Source organism: Mirounga leonina, unplaced genomic scaffold, assembly GCF_011800145.1.
Source record: "Mirounga leonina isolate KUSES-001 unplaced genomic scaffold, KU_Mleo_1.0 Mir_507, whole genome shotgun sequence".
Taxonomy (NCBI): domain Eukaryota; kingdom Metazoa; phylum Chordata; class Mammalia; order Carnivora; family Phocidae; genus Mirounga; species Mirounga leonina.
In genome coordinates this window covers 5,988,058-6,010,860 of record NW_023270789.1, presented here as the reverse complement: position 1 = coordinate 6,010,860, position 22,803 = coordinate 5,988,058, and the positions used below count along the sequence as shown (strand labels likewise).

At 37.7% G+C, this 22,803-nt stretch overlaps 1 protein-coding gene across 1 annotated transcript in view; it reads left to right on the top strand.

Moving 5' to 3' along the window:
- MAGI3 (membrane associated guanylate kinase, WW and PDZ domain containing 3) overlaps positions 1–22,803 on the top strand; it is a 115,149-nt gene that overhangs the window by 24,536 nt on the left and 67,810 nt on the right. Inside the window, exons 4-5 of the mRNA XM_034990279.1 lie at positions 15,254–15,373; positions 20,601–20,810. Of these exons, the coding sequence (XP_034846170.1) occupies positions 15,254–15,373; positions 20,601–20,810 (330 nt within the window). The remainder of the gene's footprint in view (positions 1–15,253; positions 15,374–20,600; positions 20,811–22,803) is intronic.

Sequence of the window (22,803 nt, the reverse complement as noted above, 5' to 3'; positions counted from 1 at the left end):
TTATTATTATTATTATTATTATTATTATTATTATTATTATTATTATTATTATTATGTTAACCACCATACATCATTAGTTTTTGATGTAGTGTTCCATGATTCATTGTTTGCGTATAACACCCAGTGCTCCATGCAGAACGTGCCCTCTTTAATACCCATCACCAGGCTAACCCATCCTCCCACCCCCCTCCCCTCTAGAACTCTCAGTTTGTTTTTCAGAGTCCATCGTCCCTCATGGTTCATCTCCCCCTTCGATTCCCCCCCCCTTTCATTCTTCCCCTCCTGCTATCTTCTTTTTTTTTTTTTAAACATATAATATATTATTTGTTTCAGAGGTACAGATCTGTGATTCAACAGTCATGTACAATTCACAGCGCTTACCAGAGCACATACCCTCCCCAGTGTCTATCACTCAGTCACCCCATCCCTCCCACCCCCCACCACTCCAGCAACCCTCAGTTTGTTTCCTGAGATTAAGAATTCCTCGTATCAGTGAGGTCATATGATACATGTCTTTCTTTGATTGACTTATTTCACTCAGCATAACACCCTCCAGTTCCATCCACATTATTGCAAATGGCAAGATCTCATTCCTTTTGATGGCTGCATAATATTCCATTGTATATATATACCACTTCTTCTTTATCCATTCATCTGTCGATGGACATCTTGGCTCTTTCCACAGTTTGGCTATTGTGGACATTGCTGCTATAAACATTGGGGTGCACGTACCCCTTCAGGTCCCTACATTTGTATCTTTGGGGTAAATACCCAGTAGTGCAATTGCTGGATCATATGGTAGCTCTATTTTCAACTTTTTGAGGAACCTTCATACTGTTTTCCAGAGCGGCTGCACCAGCTTGCATTCCCACCAACAGTGTAGGAGGGTTCCCCTTTCTCCACATCCCCGCCAACATCTGTCATTCCCTGACTTGTTAATTTTAGCCATTCTTACTGGTGTGAGGTGATATCTCATTGAGGTTTTGATTTGGATTTCCCTGATACCGAGCGATGCTGAGCACTTTTTCGTGTGTCTGTTGGTCATTTGGATGTCTTCTTTGGAAAAATGTCTGTTCATGTCTTCTGCCCATTTCTTGATTGGATCATTTGTTCTTTGGGTGTTGAGTTTGATAAGTTCTTTATAGATTTTGGATACTAGCCCTTTATCTGATATGTCATTTGCAAATATCTTCCCCCATTCTGTTGGTTGTCTTTTGGTTTTGTTGACTGTTTCTATTGCTGTGCAAAAGCTTTTTATCTTGATGAGGTCCCAATAGTTCATTTTTGCCCTTGCTTCCCTTGCCTTTGGCGATGTTTCTAGGAAGAAGTTGCTGCGGCTGAGGTCGAAGAGTTGCTGCCTGTGTTCTCCTTTAGGATTTTGATGGACTCCTGTCTCACATTGAGGTCTTTCAACCATTTGGAGTCTATTTTTGTGTGTGGTGTAAGGAAATGGTCCAGTTTCATTCTTCTGCATGTGGCTGTCCAATTTTCCCAACACCATTTGTTGAAGAGACTGTCTTTTTTCCATTGGACATTCTTTCCTGCTTTGTCGAAGATGAGTTGACCATAGAGTTGAGGGTCCATTTCTGGGCTCTCTATTCTGTTCCATTGATCTATGTGTCTGGTTTTGTGCCAGCACCATACTGTCTTGATGATGACAGCTTTGTAATAGAGCTGGAAGTCCAGAATTGTGATGCCACCAGCTTTGCTTTTCTTTTTCAGCATTCCTCTGGCTATGCGGGGTCTTTTCTGGTTCCATACAAATTTTAGGATGATTTGTTCCATTTCTTTGAAAAAAGTGGATGGTATTTTGATGGGGATTGCATTGAATGTATAGATTGCTCTAGGTAGCATTGACATCTTCACAATATTTGTTCTTCCAATCCATGAGCATGGAACGTTTTTCCATTTCTTTGTGTCTTCCTCAATTTCTTTCATGAGTATTTTATAGTTTTCTGAGAACAGATTCTTTGCCTCTTTGGTGAGATTTATTCCTAGGTATCTTATGGTTTTGGGTGCAGTTGTAAATGGAATCGACTCCTTAATTTCTCTTTCTTCTGTCTTGTTGGTGTATAGGAATGCCACTGATTTCTGTGCATTGATTTTATATCCTGCCACTTTACTAAATTTCTGTATGAGTTCTAGCAGTTTTGGGGTGGAGTCTTTTGGGTTTTCCACATACAGCATCATATCATCTGCAAAGAGTGAGAGTTTGACTTCTTCTTTGCCAATTTGGATGCCTTTTATTTCTTTTTGTTGTCTGATTGCTGTGGCTAGGACTTCTAATACTGTGTTGAACAGCAATGGTGATAGTGGACATCCCTGCCGCGTTCCTGACCTTAGGGGGAAAGCTCTCAGTTATTCCCCATTGAGAATGATACTCGTTGTGGGTTTTTCATAGGTGACTTTTATGATATTGAGGTATGTACCCTCTATCCCTATACTCTGAAGAGTTTTGATCAAGAAAGGATGCTGTACTTTGTCAAATGCTTTTTCTGCATCCGTTGAGAGGATCGTATGGTTCTTATTCTTTCTTTTATTAATGTGTCGTATGACATTGATTGATTTGCGGATATTGAACCAACCTGCAGCCCAGGGATAAATCCCACTTGGTCATGGTGAATAATCCTTTTAATGTACTGTTGGATCCTATTGGCTAGTATTTTGGTGAGAATTTTTGCATCCATATTCATCAAGGATATTGGTCTGTAATTCTCCTTTTTGATGGGGTCTTTGTCTGGTTTTGGGATCAAGGTAATGGTGGCCTCATAAAACGAGTTTGGAAGTTTTCCTTCCATTTCTAGTTTTTGGAACAGTTTCAGAAGAATAGGTATTAATTCTTTTTTAAACGTTTGATAGAATTCCCCTGGGAAGCCATCTGGCCCTGGGCTTTTGTTTGTTGGGAGATTTTTGATGACTGCTTCAATTTCCTTAGTGGTTATAGGTCTGTTCAGGTTTTCTATTTCTTCCTGGTTCAGTTTTGGTAGTTGATACATCTCTAGGAATGCCTCCATTTCTTCCAGGTTATCTAATTTGCTGGCATAGAGTTGCTCATAATATGTTCTTATAATTGTTTGTATTTCTTTGGTGTTGGTTGTGATCTCTCCTCTTTCATTCATGATTTTGTTGATTTGGGTCATTTCTTTTTTCTTTTTGATAAGTCTGGCCAGGGTTTATCAATCTTGTTAATTCTTTCAAAAAACCAGCTCCTAGTTTCGTTGATCTGTTCTACTGTTCTTTTGATTTCTATTTCATTGATTTCTGCTCTGATCTTTGTTATTTCTCTTCCCCTGCTGGGTTTAGGCTTTATTTGCTGTTCTTTCTCCAGCTTCTTTAGGTGTAGGGTTAGGTTGTGTACTTGAGACCTTGTTTCTTGAGAAAGGCTTGTATTGCTATATACTTTCCTCTTAGGACTTCCTTTGCTGCATCCCAAAGATTTTGAACAGTTGTGTTTTCATTTCCATTTGTTTCCATGAATTTTTAAAATTCTTCTCTAATTTCCTAGTTGACCCATTCATTCTTTAGTAGGATGCTCTTTAGCCTCCATGTATTTGAGTTCTTTCCGACTTTCCTCTGTGATTAAGCTCTAGTTTCAAAGCATTGTGGTCTGAAAATATGCAGGGAATGATCCCAATCTTTTGGTACTTGTTAGGACCTGATTTTTGACCTAGGATGTGATCTATTCTGGAGAATGTTCCATGGGCATTAGAGAAAAATGTGTATTCTTTTGCTTTGGGATGAAATGTTCTGGATATATCTGTGAAGTCCATTTGGTCCAGTGTGTCATTTAAAGTCTTTATTTCCTTGTTGATCTTTTGCTTAGATGATCTGTCCATTTCAGTGAGGGCGTGTTAAAGTCCCCCACTATTATTGTATTGTTGTCGATGTGTTTCTTTGCTTTTGTTATTAATTGGTTTATATAATTGGCTGCTCCCATGTTAGGGGCATAGATATTTACCATTGTTAGATCTTCTTGTTGAATAGACCCTTTAAGTATGATATAGTGTCCTTCCTCATCTCTTATTACAGTCTTTGGTTTAAAATCTAATTTGTCTGATACAAGGATTGCCACCCCAGCTTTCTTTTGGTGTCCATTAGCATGGTGAATGGTTTTCCACCCCTTCACTTTCAATCTGGGGGTGTCTTTGGGTCTAAAATGAGTCTCTTGCAGATAGCATATCAATGGGTCTTGTTTTTTTATCCAGTCTGATAGCCTGTGTCTTTTGATTGGGGCATTGAGCCCATTTACATTCAGGGTAACTATTGAAAGATAGGAATTTAGTGCCATTGTATTGCCTGTAGGGTGACTGTTACTGTATATTGTCTGTGTTCCTTTCTGGTCTATGTTGCTTTTAGGCTCTCTCTTTGCTTAGAGGACCCCTTTCAATATTTCTTGTAGGGCTGGTTTCGTGTTTGCAAATTCCTTTAGTTTTTGTTTGTCCTGGAAGCTTTTTATCTCTCGTTCTATTTTCAATGACAGCCTAGCTGGATATAGTATTCTTGGCTGCATATTTTTCTCATTTAGTGCTCTGAATAGATCATGCCAGTCCTTTCTGGCCTGCCAGGTCTCTGTGGATAGGTCTGTTGCCAGTCTAATGTTTCTACCATTGTAGGTTACATATCTCTTCTCCCAAGCTGCTTTCAGGATTTTCTCTTTGTCTCTGAGACTCGTAAGTTTTACTATTAGATGTCAGGGTGTTGACCTATTTTTATTGATTTTGAGAGGGGTTCTCTGTGCCTCCTGGATTTTGATGCCTGTTTCCTTCCCCAAATTAGGGAAGTTCTCTGCTATAATTTGCTCCAAAATACCTTCTGCCCCTCTCTCTCTTTTTTCTTCTTCTGGGATCCCAGTTAGTCTAATGTTGTTTTGTCTTACGGTATCACTTATCTCTCAAATTCTGTCCTCGTGATCCAGTAGTTGTTTATCTCTCTTTTCTCAGCTTCTTTATTTTCCATCATTTGGTCTTCTATATCATTAATTCTCTCTTCTGCCTCATTTATCCTAGCAGTTAGAGCCTCCATTTTTTACTGCACCTCATTAATAGCCTTTTTGATTTCGACTTGGTTAGATTTTAGTTTTTTTATTTCTCCAGAAAGGGTTTCTCTAATAACTTCCATATTTTTTTCAAGCCAGGTAGTATCTTTAAAATCATCATTCTGAACTCTAGTTCCGACATGTTACTAATGTCCGAATTGATTAGGTCCCGGGCAGTTGGTACTGCCTCTTGTTCTTTTTGTTGAGGTGATTTTTTCCATCTTGTCATTTTGTCCAGAGGAGAATAGATGAATGAGAGAACAAAATGCTAACAGGGTAACAGTGTCCCCAGAAAATATACACTAAACAAATCAGAAAAGACCTGAATCCAGGGGAAAAGAAAGGGAAAGAAAGAAAAAAGAAAAAGATAAGATAAAAACAAACAAAAACAAAACAAGACCAAAAAAAACAGAATATGATCAAATATGATCAGGCTGGTGCATAGATCAGTGCCACACACTAGATTTTGGGCATATTTTGGTCTTTTAGAAGAAAGTGCTTCCCAAAAATTTAAAGAAAGTAAAACTTATATATGTATAAAAATAAGGGTTAATACGATGAAGGGATGGAATATGAGTGTAAAGATGAAAATTATAAAAGATTTTATAAAAGGAATTGATAAGATAAGAAGTTAGTTGAAAAAAGAAAGAAGAGGATTTAAAAAAAAAAAAAGGAAGAGAATGTGATTAGGCAGGAGACTAGAACAAGCCATACACTAGAGATTTAGGGTATATTTTGATCTGTTAGAAGAAACTGTATCCCAAAATTTTAAAGAGAGAACAACTTACATATATATACCAAAAATAATGGTAACTACTATGAAGGGATAGAATATGACTCCAAAAATGAAAAATAAAAAATACTTTTTAAAAAAGGGATTGATAAGATGTTTGAAAAAGGGAAAAAGAAAAATTTAAAAAAAAGTTAAAAAAAAATTGACTTTGAAAGACTAAAGAATCATGGTAAAAAAGCCATGGATTCTATGTGCAGTATTCCCCTAGCTCTGGAGTTCTGCCATTCTCATTGATTGGTAAACTTGGTCTTGGCTGGCTGTTGTCGCTGATCTTCTTGGGGAGGGGCCTGTTGCCATGGTTCCCAAATGTCTTTGCCAGAGGTGGAATTGCCCCGCCCTTGCCGGTCTGGGCTAAGTAATTTGCTTGGGTTTGCTCTCGGGAGCTTTTGTTCCCTGCAAGCTTTCCATCCAGCTTTGGAGGAGGTGAGTGAAAATGGCGGCCTCCCAATCTCTGCCCCGGAGGAGCCGAGAACTCGGGGCCCCGCTCCTCAGTGCGCCCCCAGAGAAAAGCAGTCAATCCCTCCCGTCTCCCTGGTCTCCTGCCACACTCCGTGCTCACCTGGCCTGTGACCAAGCGTTTCTTTCTCTGGCGCACGACCCTGTGTGGAGTCTCTAAACCCAGCAGATCTCTGCGGTGCGCTCCCGCGCTGCTCCTCCTGGGGGAGGAAGGGGAGTCTCCCCGGATCTGCTGCTTGTTGGGTCCCTGCTGGAGGAGCAGTGGCCCGACTGTGCCGCGGATCATTGGTTTATGGCAACCCCTAGCTGAGAGCCCGTGCCTGGGCTCTGTCTCTGCAGCCGGCTTCCCTGCTCCGATCCCTGGGAGTTCTGCAGCACTCAGGCACCCCCCGTCTTTCTGTGACCAGGAGAGTCCTGAGACCACACTGTCCCAGCGAGGGTTCCACCCCTCGCTTAGTCACTGGAGCAATGTCCCTCAATGGAGCCGACTTCTAATTTTAGTATATGTGCTGCCGAAGCGAGCACAGTGGAGCTGACTTCTAAAAGTTCTGATTTTGTGTTCCACGGCTCTGTCACTTGCCGCAAGTGGCCAACGGAGGACCCCTCCCCCGCCGTCTATCCTCCTGAATATCACGTCGGATTCACTTCTCCACACGTCCTACCTTCCAGAAAGTGGTCACTTTTCTGTTCAGAGAGTTGTTGCTATTCTTTTCTTTGATCTCCTGTTGAGTTCGTAGGTGTTCAGAATGGTTTGATCCCTATCCAGCTGAATTCCTGAGACCAGACGAAATCCAGGTCTCCTACTCCTCCGCCATCTTGCTCCCCATCTGGCATCACAATTTAATCACAGTATAAATTGTGGTTGATTGAGGTGAAGTACTAGCTGAATCAGGTTAACCTTGGGAATCCATATGACTGCTGCCCTTGACTTTTATGGCAGGAATGATGGCTACAAACACCATGGCGTGGAATGGATTCTCCTGGGTGTACCAAGCACTTGAAAAATCACCTGGTTTATTATTATTGCAAATCAACAAAACAAGGCTATAATAACACTTTTCAACACTTATCTCTTCTTGATACATTTGCTAATAGAAAACATTAAAGAAGGAAACATTTATACAAAATAAATGCCAAATAAAAATCAGTTAAAAGTTTGAAAGATAAATCTACACATTATATCCTATTTGAAATTTTCACTTCTAAAATTAAATTGTACAAAAAGTATCACTTGTGTTATTTGATAGTTTTGACTTTGGTAATAAGTATTCCAGACAGTAAAAAAAAAAAAAAAATTCGTATTGTGTCAATGCTCCTCAAATTGTTAAGTGTGTGTTCAAAAGCATCTTCAGATTGGGCATTAGGTTGTTTTCTTGAATAAGCTTGTTTTCTTTTTTAATGATGAAAATATGTTGTCTCCTTGCCCTGATTTTGGTTTTGCCATTGAAATCTATATTGCTTTTACTTCAGATTTTACACCAGTTTCTGATTTCAGGTTGGAGTGTTCCACAAGAACATTCACTTCTCTCTGCATTTCTTCTATTAAACGGATTTACAAAGCACTGAAACTCATAGCAACATACCCAAGCAGTGGAAAATGCCAAGGGACATTGTTGGGTAGTATTCAAATAACATTCAGATCCCCCTTCAAGGTTAACATCATTACATAGAATCACACATCAGAACTGCTGATTTAAGGATTTATTTAGCCTTCAAAACCTGTGATTTTTGGAGAACACCACTCATAAGATTTATATAAAGTATAAATGCATCTAACTGCGCTAATATTGTATTTGCAAGAAAGACTCACTGTTAGCAGACAGGGCCTTAACCTCACACTTGTAGCTCAGGAACAGCTGCAAGTAAGACTGACAAGTGGATTGTGAATGCTGCTCTCCCATGTGCTTCTGTCCTAGTGCGGGGAAATGTCAACTTGACCATTCGGTTTCACTTGTCAGTATTTTCTGCTCTTGCTTTCAGTTGATATTTTTAGATTCCTTCAAATCAGTAACATCTCTGTGACAGATGATTAAGCTTTAATTCTCACAGGAGAATTATAATACTTTGTTTCCTCATTTTCCCTATCAACTGATTTTTCTGGGGATTTAGAAAAAGTAAATTGGCCAAGAGACTTCAAGGAGGGATCCCTACATGGAAACACTAATGTCTATCAACTGCAGCTCTCATCTAGGAGTTGGTGAGAATGCAAAGTATATTTACTTTGGGACATTTTCTTTTAAACATAACACTTACCATATGGCCTAGCATTTCCACTCCTAGGTATTAACTCAACATAAATTTAAATATATGTCTGCCCAAGGACTTGTAAGTTTATAGCTGCTTTATTTATAATGCCCCAAATCTGGAACCGGCCCAAATGCCCATCAATGGTGAATGCCTAATCAAATTTTGGTATATCTGTGCAATAGAATACCACTTGGCAATAAAAGGATATTGAACCACAACATGGATAGATCTCAAAAGCATCATGCCAAATGAAAGAGGCCAGGTACAAACCACTACTGGAATCAGTGTATGATTCTATGTATATGAGATTCTGTTAATCACAGAACTACAGTGACAGCAGATCAGCAGCTTCCACAGGGTCCTGAGAAAACCTTTAAGAGTGATGAGTCCCAAGACTCACAGAATTGTGAGTTTAGTGAATTTGATTGTGGGTCAGTTATATTCAAATAAAGTGACCAAGTAGATTCCCACAATTGTTTTCTTTTATATCATTAATAATTAGAAAATGAAAGTTTACAAAAAGATATTTATAATAGCATATAGGCATTTGAAATACCTAGAAATTAATCTCTAAAGAAGTGTAAAGACTTCTGTAAGATAAAATTAAGGGGCCATAAAGAAGATCTGAATATACTGACCGATTTCTTGTTCCTGGATTAAAGATTCAATATGGTGAAGACAGGAGTTCTCCTTAAATTGATTAATAGATTCATTCTAATCCCATAAAAATTCCAGCATTCTTAGCCTATTTCTCTGATTCCAGGTTTTATATGGAAGGGCTGTAAATAGAGAAAACAAAATAGGTGGACTTTTTCTATTCTATACCAAGATTTATCATAGAAATGTATTAATTATAGCACCATGATAATGGTGCAGGACTGGTCAGTGGGTAAATAGGATGTAATAGCCCAATAACACATCCAGTTTTATTTAAGCATTTCTATATGAGATTTCTATGAAAGAAGTGACTTTGCCTGATCAGAGGGGAAAATAATTGACTTTTCAATAAGTGTGTTGAATAGCCATCTGGAAAAAAAAGAAGTTGGACTACTACCTCCCATCAGGCCGAATAAGATCTATTTTAGTGCATTAAAGTACTAGGTGTGAAAGGCAAAGTTGTAATGTTTTTACAAAGAATATAGAATGTCTCCATGGCCTTAGGAAGGATTTCTTCAAGACACAGAAGCATTAGCTATAAAGGAAAGGATTGATAAATTTGACTACAATAAAATGAAAAACTACTATCATTAAAAGACCATTAAAAAAGATGAAAAAAATCAGAGTGGGAGAAGATACTGTCTATTCTGCTACAATGTTTGTTTCTATAACACAAGTAAGTTCATATATGATTGGTAAGTACGTAGGATAATGATGTCAATTTAATGGAGGTAGTATTGGTTCTTACTCCATTTTCCCCAGCAAGCTAATGTTTTGTGTCATCAAGTAGCAGCAAGTAAACAGAATATACAAACATAGTTGAATGTTGCATGCACTGTGCATAATGCCCATTCACCTCGATTTGGCCTCTTTTCTCAATTTGGACATGTACTTTATCTTAAAAATCATTTATTGCACCTTTTTCCTTATCTTCATTATTCAGTAGCTCCAACCCTCCTCATACCCTTGTCAAGCTATCTTTTCTGTTTTTAAAATTGTTATTTAAAGACAAAGTATTTTATTTACACTGGTATTTTTATCAGGAATTTAAAATATCTTTTAAGCTGTCTTAGTGTTTTTAATTAGGGTTGTTACTGATTTTGCTAGGCTCCGGTTACAAAGTTGCAATAGGTTTTGAGAAATCAACCCTGACCCTGTTTTCTGGTAATCTCCACTATTTGGGGAACACGATTTTGCAGAAAGTACTGTTTCTAGAAAGCATTTTTTAAAAAAGATTTATTTATTCGTTTTAGAGAGAAAGCATGAGTGGGAGGGGCAGAGTTGGAAAGGGAGAGAGAATCTTAAGCAGACTATGCTGAGCACAGAGCCCGCTGTGGGGCTGGAGACCATGACCCAAGTCAAAACCAGTACTCGGATGCCCAACCGACTATGCCACCCAGGCTCCCCCTTATTTCACATTTTTGCAGAAACCCCCTTTGCAACACGTATATCTGACAAAGGACTGCAGTGCTTTATCAATAGTAAGACACAGTTATTTCACATGTTAGCCTCTCTACAATTGTATCTTACAATAGATGTAATCTTTTGATTTTAATTGCCAGTTTTCTTTTTTAGTGATAAAATAGTGGTGCATTTTGGAAGCTGTTGATTACTTAGATTTGATGAAGTACTGTAGTAAAGAACTACAAGTCAAGTTTTAGAAGATAGGCAAACCAACAGAGAAGTGGCAAAAGCCTTGAACAGTCACTTCACAACAGAAGAAATCTCTGGCTAGTAAATATTTGAAAAAGAATGTGTGATCTCATAAATCAGTTGCACATTAAATACACAGTGAGATGCCTTCACATGTTGGCAGAAGTTTAAAAACCTGACTCCAAGTGTTAATGTGGACATAAAAGGATGCATATGGCATGATTCCATTCATATGAAATTACAAAAGAGACAAAACTAAGCTTTGTTGCTTAGGAATGCATTATGTAGTTGGTAAAAAAAAAAATTTAAAGAAGAAAGGAAATCATCACAAATGTCAAGATGGTGGGTACTTCTGGGGGTGGGGGAAGGAGAGATTTATGATTGGAGGTTTACAAGGGGGCTTTTGACCTCCTGGTGATACTGTTTCTTCACTTGAGTGGGTTTGCTTTATTATTACTTGTCAAACTTTACATATATGTCTTATGTACCTGTCTGTATATTTCAGAATAAAACAAAAGAGGGGAATGATCAGTTATATCAAATCTTGATAGGTCAGGTAATACTAGGACTGAGACTTGAGCATTGGGTTAAGCAAAGTGGAGACTCCTGATGAACACAGCAGATTGTCTCAGTGGAGTGGTTGGGGCAGTGATCTAATTGGAATGGGCTCAAGAGACAGAAGAGAGGAGTTGGGAGACTGTGAGTAAACAGAACTTGGAGGAATTTTTATGTAAAAAGGAGAAATATAGTAGGGACTAGAGGTGATATAGAAAGCTTTACATTAGGGCGCCTGGGTGGCTCAGTTGGTTAAGCGACTGCCTTCGGCTCAGGTCATGATCCTGGAGTCCTGGGATCGAGTCCCACGTCGGGCTCCCTGCTCAGCAGGGAGTCTGCCTCTCTCTCTGACCCTTCCCCCTCTCATGCTCTCTATCTCATTCTCTCTCTCAAATAAATAAATAAAATCTTAAAAAGAAAAAAAAGCATTAAAAAAAAAAAGAAAGCTTTACATTAAATATATAGAGTATCAGGAGAATACCAATATAAATTTTCTGGAATGCTGAAGGCAATAGGGTAGGGTAGGTGAAAGGAGAGAACTTTTTATGTGTATTGGGATTACACATTTTTGGAGAGAGGATGTGAAAATTTGTAATACCTATATTTGTAGAGAAGTAACATTAAATCTTCTTTTTAAGTCTTGGAAATATATATATGTGTCACACATGGCATTTCATATCTACTCATGGAAAGCATCATGAACATCACCTTGCTTAACACCACTTTGCAGAAAGAGAATGAAGCACAGAGGGATTAAGTACTTGCTTAAAATCGTATCATTACTAACAATTCCAGACTAAAACACGGAGTAGCTCCTGCCCCTTGCATCAGTGCTCTTTTTATAGTATTATCTATAATACGGTTTGCTCTTAAATCGGGTTTTTCAGGTTTTATATAATCAGTATATATATTTTTTAAAGATTTTATTTATTTATTTGAGAGAGAGAGAACACATGAGAGGGGATAGGGTCAGAGGACAAAGCAAACTCCCTGCTGAGCAGGGAGCCCGATGCGGGACTCGAACCAGGGACTCCAGGATCATGACCTGAGCCGAAGGCAGTCGCTTAACCAACTGAGCCACCCAGGTGCCCTATAATCAGTATATTTTATAGTAGAGTTTATTTGGTTAATATTTCAATTAGCCTTTGCTGCATAACCCTAGAACAACCTAGAAAAATAACTGTCATGTATTATTTCTCATGATTCCATCAGTTAGATGAGCTCAACCGGGACCACTTACGTGGCTGCAGTCGTTGGCACCTCCACTGGGGTTGGAGGGGCTAAGATGGCCTCACTTACATGTCTGGAACCTTGGTGCTGTTTGTTGGCTGGGGCTCTCTCATCGTAGTGTAACCTGGACTTCCATACTTGGTGGTGGAACCATTCCAAGAAAGCAAAGATGGAAGTCTAGACTCCTGAACTTGTACAACATCACATCCTCCACATTAAACTTTTCAAAGCAAATCGTAAATCCAGTCCAGATTTCAGAGGTGAAGCAGTAGGCCGCCCCATCTCTTAATGAGAGGAGGTACAAAATATTGGGGCCACGTTTTTCTATCACAGATAATTATAAATGTTAAATTTAATCATTAAATTTATTTTCCAGTGTTAATTTTTAGTTAATATGGAGCTAAAAGCTGTTGATTTGGGGAATCTAACAATGTAGTTTAACCAATGCATGAGAAAACAAAAATTTGACAATGACAAAAATATTTTAACAAAAAAAGTTATGTTTTCCAGCTTTTTTATCCTCTGTGATATAAAACAGATAAAGAAATGCTCATTTTAAAAATAAAAAGTTCGGTAAGAACAAGGGGGAAACTTATTGAATATACTTTGTTGCTTATAGTATTGTCTAAATCATTTTCTGAGATTGTTACCATTAATGTTTTATTATCACCTTTGTGAATTTTTTTCAGGTTACAGAATATAATAGAATGTAATACAACTAAAAAGTAAGAGCAATTAATAATCTTCCATTAATTATTATAATAGCGTATTTCCAGGTACTGTGCTAATTATATTTGTGTAAAATTTCACATAATTTACTTGACCACTGTCTATATCAAGTACCTACTATGATTCTTCACTGTGTTAAGACTTGGGACTATTAGTTTGAACCATGTAGACATCATTCCTTCATGTTCCATCCCAGGTGGGAGTCAGGGAAGGTCCTCTAAAGAAACTTCTTAAGCCAGGATGTAAAGGATGAGTAGATGTCAGCTGAGGTAAGAGTGGGAAAGGGAAGAGGAAGTCTTCCAGGGAAAGGGATGACTTGGAGAAAGGCCTTGTGGAGGTAAGCAAGTGTAAGGTGTAAGCAAGTGTAAAAGAACTAAAAAAAAAACCAAACTATTATGGTTAAAGCCTAGAATGTTAAAGGGGTGAGGCAAAAAAGAACCTGAAGAGGATTTTTATTGCTAAAGATCATGGGAAACCTTTGATAGATTTAGAGGTTTTTTGCTCAGATGATTGTTTTAGAGATGTCACTGGCTGCAGTCTAGGTAAGGGCCATAGCCAGGGAGAAGTAAGGGTTGACCCTATGAGACCAACAAAACAGACCATAGATAGTGATATGAATTAGATGAGTGTGAGAATGAAGAAAAGTGTATAAACCCTAGAGGTATTGAGGAGATGGAATCAACCAGATTTCCTAACCAGATGTGGAATAGAGGGAGGAACCTAGGATGGTGGACTCTCTGCCCTCTGGCTTGGAGCGCCATTAATGACTAGGGAGCATAAGTGGAAGAAAAGATCTGGAAAGGGATTCTTGTGCAGGATTTGCTGCAATATCCCAACTCTGTTTTGAGGCTAAATACTTGGGTCTCCTTTTTTGTATTCTCTACTATTTGAAATAATTTTTCTAGTATCAGTTCACAGAAACGTTGAATCATATTCAGTAAAATTCAGTCAAATGTAGCAATGCTGCCATACCTGAATTTATACTTTGATCTAAAAGATTTTACTTTAGGGCACCTGGGTGGCTCAGTTGGTTAAGCGACTGCCTTCGGCTTAGGTCATGATCCTGGAGTCCTGGGATCGAGTCCCGCATCGGGCTCCCTGCTCGGCAGGGGGTCTGCTTCTCCCTCTGACCCTCTCCCCTCTCGTGCTCTCTGTCTCTCATTCTCTTTCGCAAATAAATAAAATCTTAAAAATAAATAAATAAATAAAAGATTTTACTTTAGTGTGAATTCCTTGATAGGAATTTACTATTCTGTTGCCATAGTGTATTTCATTAAACAGTGTACTTCTTAAATTTTTAAAATTACTTAAAGAGAATAATGGCTGAGAAGCAATATGTGAATACCTATCTTAAGCTTTAAGTCCTTTATTCATTAAACTAAAATAATTTCATAATTAATATTTGTCCAAATTTTAAAACTAAAGTGCATTAAAAGAACTTTTAAAAATTGTTTCTCTCTTCACTTATACCAGGGAAGAAAAATACATAAGGTAGCTTGATAAAAATGAAATCTGTATACACTGAAACTAGTATTGTGTGTCAACTATACTTCAATTAAAAAAAAAAGAATAACCATGTCCCCCAAAAAATGAAGTCTTATCATTGGTAGATTTATCTTTCCTTCAGATGTTAATTTGACACTAGAACTCTTAGTCTTTGTGGTTTGTATTTCGTAGCTATCTGTAGATTATATTAAAGTATATTTAGTCATTCTACATTATTGTCCTATTTTCACCTAAAAATGTTGCCTAAAATTTTCTGGTTGTCTTTCTAGAAGGTACATATATTCAGTAGTGTGTTTCTCCCCTGTGTTCTCTATAGACTGTATTTTCTATTATTCTCAATATTTTGTAAGTTTAAAAGCAACCTATTTTTTTTCTTGTTTTTTTTTCCTTAGGCACTACAAGGGCCCCCAGGGATGGGGAAGTACCAGGGGTGGACTATAATTTCATTTCTGTTGAACAGTTCAAAGCACTGGAAGAGAGTGGAGCATTATTAGAAAGTGGAACGTATGACGGTATGTCCCCAAATACTGACAACAGCAGCAACCCAGAGAACTGTATGAATGGCTGGAATTACTTCAAAGGGAAATTGATCAGTAAAATATATTTTTTTAAATTGTCTTCTGTTGGTCTTTGGGGAAGTTTTCTTTTGGTTAGCCTGTTTGTAATTTACTACCTAAAATGGGATTAAGTAATTAAGCAGAAGCGTTCCATCATATTATAAAGCTGATTGTGAAGAATATACTGAAATCCTTCAAAACAACCAGTTTGCATATTTTGTAGTAATTCATATTCATCATATGAACTCAACAAGTGTTTGTTATTTGCTTTCTGTTTGTGGTTAGGAATCCAAATACTGTGCACTTAAAAAAATCTATAGCTTGGCTCTCTTGGAGGAAAGAGAATATAGATTGGGGGGAAAACAACAAAAATGGAATAATTGGTTTTCTTTTCATATCTCTTTTCTACCCACTTGTTTCTAGAAGTAGAAACTTAAGATCAGTTTCAATTTTTAAATGATGCTGTGTTCCATCTTTTGTTCTCCCTTACCTGACACTCTTCACTGGCAAGCTTGTCCACTCCCATCCACGCTCTACTTCTCCATCATTGCTTTCTCATGCTGTTATAGTTGCCTTTTTCACAAGCTTGGTGAAAGCCGCATCATGTCTTAGTAGTATCTTCAGTGCCTAGAGATGGTGTTCGATGAACACTAACCTTGAATTCAACATATCCAAGTATGCATTGATGTTCTATCCAAAAGAATAATTCTTCGTAATTTCTCTCTTTAGCTGTACCCTGGGCTCAAAATGGTGGAGTCATCATTTACTCCCTCCTCTTCCTTAGAGTTTCCATCACCAAATCTAGTCATTTCTTCCTCTGTAACAGCTTTCACGATGCGTTTCTTTTCACTCTCACACCACTTCATAGGCTCTGGACAAGCTCATATCTGGGCTTCTGCGGCTGTTTCTTCCCCATGTCTAACCCACCTGCCCATTGCTCTCATGCTCGTCTTCCTCCACCGCTGCTCCGCTTATGTCTCCTCTTCAGAGTCTTCTGTGATTTCCTTTTTGCCTGCTCAGTTTGCCCCAGCTGTGCTTTCTGGGCTTAGCTCCCACAACTCATTCATTCATTCGTTCATTCAGCAACCCATTTATTAAGTACCTACAACGTGCTAGAGATACTGTGGTGAACAATACTGAAATGGTGCTGCCTTAATAAATCCTATATCCGAGTAGGAAAAGCAGTCAGACAACAAGCAAAATCACTATAAAAGGAGACGTTATGAAGAAAACGAAAATAAGAGCTTTAAAGAAAAGAGTAGAAACGTCTTATTTAGATAAGGTGGCCAGTGAAGACTTCTGAGAGGAAATGACCACTACTTATTTTTTATTTTGAGGCCAATAGCCTGGCCTCATTCACCTCCCTTTTTAGAGGCAACCATTCGGATGTGTTTAATCTGTATGCTTTTGTTTATATGCATTCTCGCAAAATGTGTCTTCTGTGCATGCATGTATTATTTGCATCTGGACTGTGTTCTATATCTCATTCAGTTTTTAAGTGTTCTCAGTTATTTCAGTGTTTTTTAGATTCAGCCATGTCGCTGTCCTATATTTACATGTAATTCATTGCTTTTTTTAACCACTGCACAGCACTCCATATTGTGAATTTACATGTAATTCATTGCTTTTTTAACTACTGCACAGCGATCCACTGCATTCTACTTAACCCCTCTTGTAGTAATTGACTTCCAGATTGCTTCCAGCACCCCCTCACCACAGATAGAGCTGCAGCATCCTCTTCTTCTAGACCTGTGTGAGGATGTCCGTGGCACATATACCCAGGGGCAGAACTGTCGGGCTATAAGGTCTGCAGGTACTAAATCTGATGAAGGAGTTGAGGCAGCTCTGCAGCTGCTTTCCCGCCAGCCGTGCTTGAGGGGTTGGTTCCTGTAGCAGCTGGAATAAAGATTCCATGTCCTCACCGTCCAGCTGTATCATTTTGCCAATCTGATGGTTGTAGAAGTGGGATCTCCTGTAGAAGTGGGTTGTAGAAGTGTCAGAGAGTTGGAATATCTTTTTATATGCTTGTTAGTGTTTTGGACTTCCGCAAATTGTCTTTTCATTTGTACTGTACATTTTTTTAAAAGTGGGATCTCAATCCACATTCCAGTTTGTGGACATTCCTTAGATATTTAGATATTTATTTAGACATTAATTCCTTATTGGATATAGGTATTTTCTCCCGTTCTGTCACTTACTATGCTTGTCCATGTGTTTCTTCATTAAGCAGAAATCCTTAGTTTTTATATGTCAGATTTATCACTGTTTTTCTTAGGGTTTGTGCTTTTGAAGTTTTGTTTAAGAAGTCCTTCTCTGTCCTTAGATCACAAAGACATTCTCCCTCATTTTCCTCTGTTAAGTATAAGAACATGGGCGATGACAAAGTGGCATATTACATATTATAATTGCTGTGTGCTAAATTTAAAGGAAATGCAAATTGAAATGTACCATTTCACACCCATCAGGTTGACAGAAATTTTAAAGTCTGATAATTGTGAGAAGTGGAAACTCCCATATACTGCTGGCAAGAGTATAAAATGATACAATCCCTTTGGGGAGCATTTTGGCAATAGCTAGTAAATTTGAAGATGCACTTAGCTCTGACCCAGCAGTTTCCTCTCTGGATGCCTGCTCTAGAGAAATCTTTATCTATGTGCATATGTAGTCACATACCAGAACAGTCATTACAGCGTTATTTGAAATAGTGAAAGAATGGAAACAACTCTGTTTGAGTAGGGAAATTCATAAAATGCATTTTAACTTGTTCATGAAAACGGACTATTATACAGCAATTCAATAAACTTGAATCTACATGAATGAACAGGAACAAGTCTTAGAAATATAATTGTATAAAAGGAAAGTTGCAAAAAAACACATAGAGCATACTGTTTATAAAAAAGGGCACGAAATGTTAGAAAAACCTTTATGAACCTTTTATGAAAACAATGGTATTTATATGTTATATATGCATATACATACCCTAGTTGTACACAGTGTGCAGGGAAATGACACATACCAACTTCAGAGCAACTCAGGGAGAGCATGGGAAGGACTGACAGGAAGTTACGGCCTTAATTGAACATGTGACTGTGTATATATGTCCTTAAAGAGGGGGACAAAAGGGAGACCTGAAAGGAATCCGGCAGAAGTTAAATAAACAAATAAGGATGTGTCTAATACAATTGTCTCTGATTCTGTATGTATTTAAAATATTTAATAGTTGGTAGTTCTTTTTGAAAAATGAAAAAACCTTCAGAAAAGAAAAAAGGGGGAAAAAACCCTTCTAAAACAGCTTCAAAAAGATGAAAACCTTTTCTGTCAATAACTATAGTCAGGATTCACAAATCATGTCATTTTTATGCATTGCTGTATCTGAAATCTTGATACTTACCAACAACTCAAGAAAAATAGGTCTAATTTCCTTATAAGCAACGCTAGTTTTCTTTAAGTCCAATAATTGTGTTTAAATAAGGAAACTGCCAGAATTTGTTATGAAGTCCTAAAATCTTAATGATCATGGGTGGCAATCAAAATATCCTAAATTTGTCTGATTTCACCCTAGAAAACAGTTAAACTTCCTAGAGTGAGATAATAATTACTAAGACTACGCAATGAAATGTGTATCTAGTGTTGCTACTAGAACTACCGTCCTTAGGGAAGGTGGATGTTTGATTTTTGTCACGGAATGTCCAAATTCCTGGGTAGCGTGATTGTTGGACACAATGCAGGAAAAATTGAGATCCTGGAGCATCCTGTTCCCCAACCAGACCTCTCTTTGGAACGTTTCTGGGCCCTCTGCCCCAGAGAAGTGTGAGATGGCCTCTTCACTGGGTCCTTGTTTTACTGTGGGCTAGAAGGTTTGCAGAGACTCTCTGAGTCTGTTTTAAATACAAATCTTCGCATCCATCTGCCTGACAGGGGTAACTCCATTTCAGATGTGGATTTGGGAGCAAGGGAGTAGTAGAGTGGGGAGAGGCAAGATGTAGTTGAAAAATTTTTTGGTTTGATTTCATTGTTTTGCCTTGAATATTTTAATGACAATTACCACCCAAAGTCTGATGTCCAAAGAATTTATCTTAATGCTTTTCCCTCAAGGCACACATGACCAAAGGTAAAGTGATCTGTAGATTTGCCTCAGTATTATGGTGAACAACCTATACTTTTTTTCATCTGGGACAAATAATTCATTGTATACCCCATTAATTTACTTTATGTGATGAGCATCTTAATTGCCTCCTTAGGAGCCCAGGAATTTCATTAGAAGGTGTGATTTTTAAAAATAAATAAATGAAAGATCATGAATATTTTATTCCCTAACCATATCTTTCGATAGCATTAGCATAGTGGCTGATAAAAGGTTGAAACCAGCAGGAGCCAAAAACTGTTAATGTAGTTAGACCTTTTGAGTGGTTTTCCATTGTATTTGACTGCCTACTGGGAACTGCATGACAAATTAAGAAGATATTCAATTGTTTTCATTCTACTCTGGAATATTTATTTTTACTGCAAAAATTCCTGATCCTCAAGACTTAGAATATTAAAGTATTTCTTGCTTTCCTGAGAGTAAGCCAATATTGAATTATGCTAATAATGTCTGTATTTGTTCAATAAATTGTCAAATAAAATAATATAATTAGAATGCTCAGAGAACCTAAAAATTACTTTTACATAAACAGCCTACATTTCAGCACACACTGGTTCTTAGCTTTATCCTTTACCCACATATTTTCTCATTTTACCAAAATAGTTCATTATGTTACACATCAGAACAAAATTATTTGAGTTCGTTTTCTCTTCCTTTACTCCCACTTCCTATACCAATTAGTCTTACACAAGAGCATTGATGCATTTAAATTCACAAATCAGGCCCTAATTTAGAGCCCATGCAAAGCAAGCCCTATAGGAATAAATAATCTGTGTACATGAAGTCAACTTCCTATCTATCCTTAGTACAAATAGTATTAAAAAGTTAGATAATGTTAGAATATACATGGGCACTTGAGAAATTAGTTCTTTCTGTTCTTTCTCCCTCCTCTGCTCCCAAGAAGAAGCATTTGGGCTTCCTTTTGGCCATTCAGAAGCCTCGGTATATGGCAGCAGGGCAGAGACATACACTGGACCATGTGTTCTGACTCTCAATTCAAATCAGTCCTTTCAGCTGCCGTTATTTTGTCCATTTCAGGAAATTTCTATGGAACTCCCAAGCCTCCAGCAGAACCCAGCCCTTTCCAGCCAGATCCAGTTGATCAGGTCCTCTTCGATAATGAGTTTGACACCGAATCCCAAAGAAAACGAACTACATCTGTCAGCAAGATGGAAAGAATGGACAGCTCTCTTCCTGAAGAGGAAGAAGATGAGGACAAGGAAGCTGTTAATGGCAGTGGAACTGCAGGTTTGTAAACAGATGAAAAATTCTAACTGATCTTCCGGGTTGACTTGAACATGACACTGAACTGGAAGTAGTAAAACCTTTCCCAGAGCATGTGTAGAGCAAGTGATGCAATTCTAATTATTTTTAAGAGATTGTGTGTGGAATGAAGTGTATCTCTGTCAACCGCCTTATAAGGTGAAGTGAGGTTGCACCAAGTGGCAGTTTTGATAAGTCTGTAATAAGCTATCATTAGTAATAACATAACATGCCATGATCCCTCTGCTTAAAAGATTTGAGGTTCCAAGATATGAGAATCTTGTTAGCCTAAGTCGTACTTTACAGGATATGGACAAAATACAGTTTTAAGATATAACCTTCAACTAAAACTGCAGAGGGTTAGAAATATGCCAGTAAAAATTATCTGAAAGATTTGTTAGCACTATGTTGAGTTTAAATTCTGAATCACTCAAAAAAAAATTTCTAAACCTGACTCTTATTTTTCATTAGATGCTAAACCAACAGAAATTTAGTGGTGAAGAATCTTCCTTTGAGTACCCCTAAAAAATGTGGTGTTTGCTTAGGAGATTCTTACCTTTTTTTTTTTTTAAATTTTATTTATTTATTCATGAGAGCCGGGGGGCGGTGGGAGTAGGGAGAAGCAGGCTCCCTGCTGAGAAGGGAGCCTGATGTGGGGCTCTATCCCAGGACCCTGAGATCATGACCTGAGCCGAAGGCAGACACTTAAAGACTGAGCCACCCAGGCGCCCTGATTCTTACCCTTCTAATTGAGAGTATAAGTAGGACGCTACAGAATCACAGCAGAACTAATTTCAGTGCTATTTATTATAACATGTTTATTCAAAATACTAGAATATGAACTTCATGAGGGCTGGAAGTTTTGCTTGTTTTGTTCATTGCTGTATCCCTTGCACCATAAGCAGTGCCTGGCACAAAGTAGGAACTAAGAAAATATTTTATTAATACCCCAAAAATGAATGAATTTGAGTACATCCCCAAATTTGCAGAACCCATTACCATATTATTTTCCCAAACCACTTAAATTTGCTGTGTATATTGTATTTACTGTCTTAATACATCCACATTTCTGTCCTCCTCCAGGGTGTGAGTCCTGTCTTATAGTCCTAACATCTCACATAGTTATGATACATAATATGTTTGATATTAAATTAATTACTCCAGTATACTTGGGTATAGAGACTGAGAAAGGCCTAAAAGGTTTAGGTGAATTCACATCTAATTATTCAGGGGCTGTTAAGGGAAATTATCATATAGTAGAGCCTTTTGATATTGATGTCAGCTTTGTTTTCCCACAGAATTAAGTCTGTTAACATTTTTAAATGTTTCAGACTGGAATTACAGACCATGAATCTGTCCCAGTGTGGGAATTTATATATTCTTATTTTGAGGGGGGAAAATATGTTCTGTTTTTACTTCCTAATACAGATCTCAGTGACCACTGCAGTTCCTTCAGAGGGAAACCTCTCTGTGATCCCCATAGCTTTATGTTTGTCATGTAAGCCAGTTGTTAAACCAGATGTTACTAACTTTTTGACGTTAATATTTAAAGGGAGTGTATCCGAGAGTGGGAGGCAGTTTGTATACTATCTTTTGTGTGTGGATACCATAGGGAACTTCCACTGGATTATATATTTCTTTGTAAGAGAAAATATTCAGACTATTTTAAGGAAAAAAACAATAAAAGACAGGACTAATAGCCCTTGTTTTTTTCTGAATAGGTACTAACTCTAGTTATTAACTTTTATTGAAAGTTGTGGAAATGTGCTTTTTGTGTTGCTTTTGGGGACTAGAATTCCTGCCTTGAAAAATCAGAAAATTGTTGGGGATGGAAGTGGTGAGGGGATAGTTAAAGATTTATTTGTATCCCCAATATGTATATTATTTTATATTTTGCTGAAGAATTCATGTGAGAATGCTTATATGCCCATGTAGGATGACATATGTTATATAATAATGCTAAAATTTTTTCCCAAGT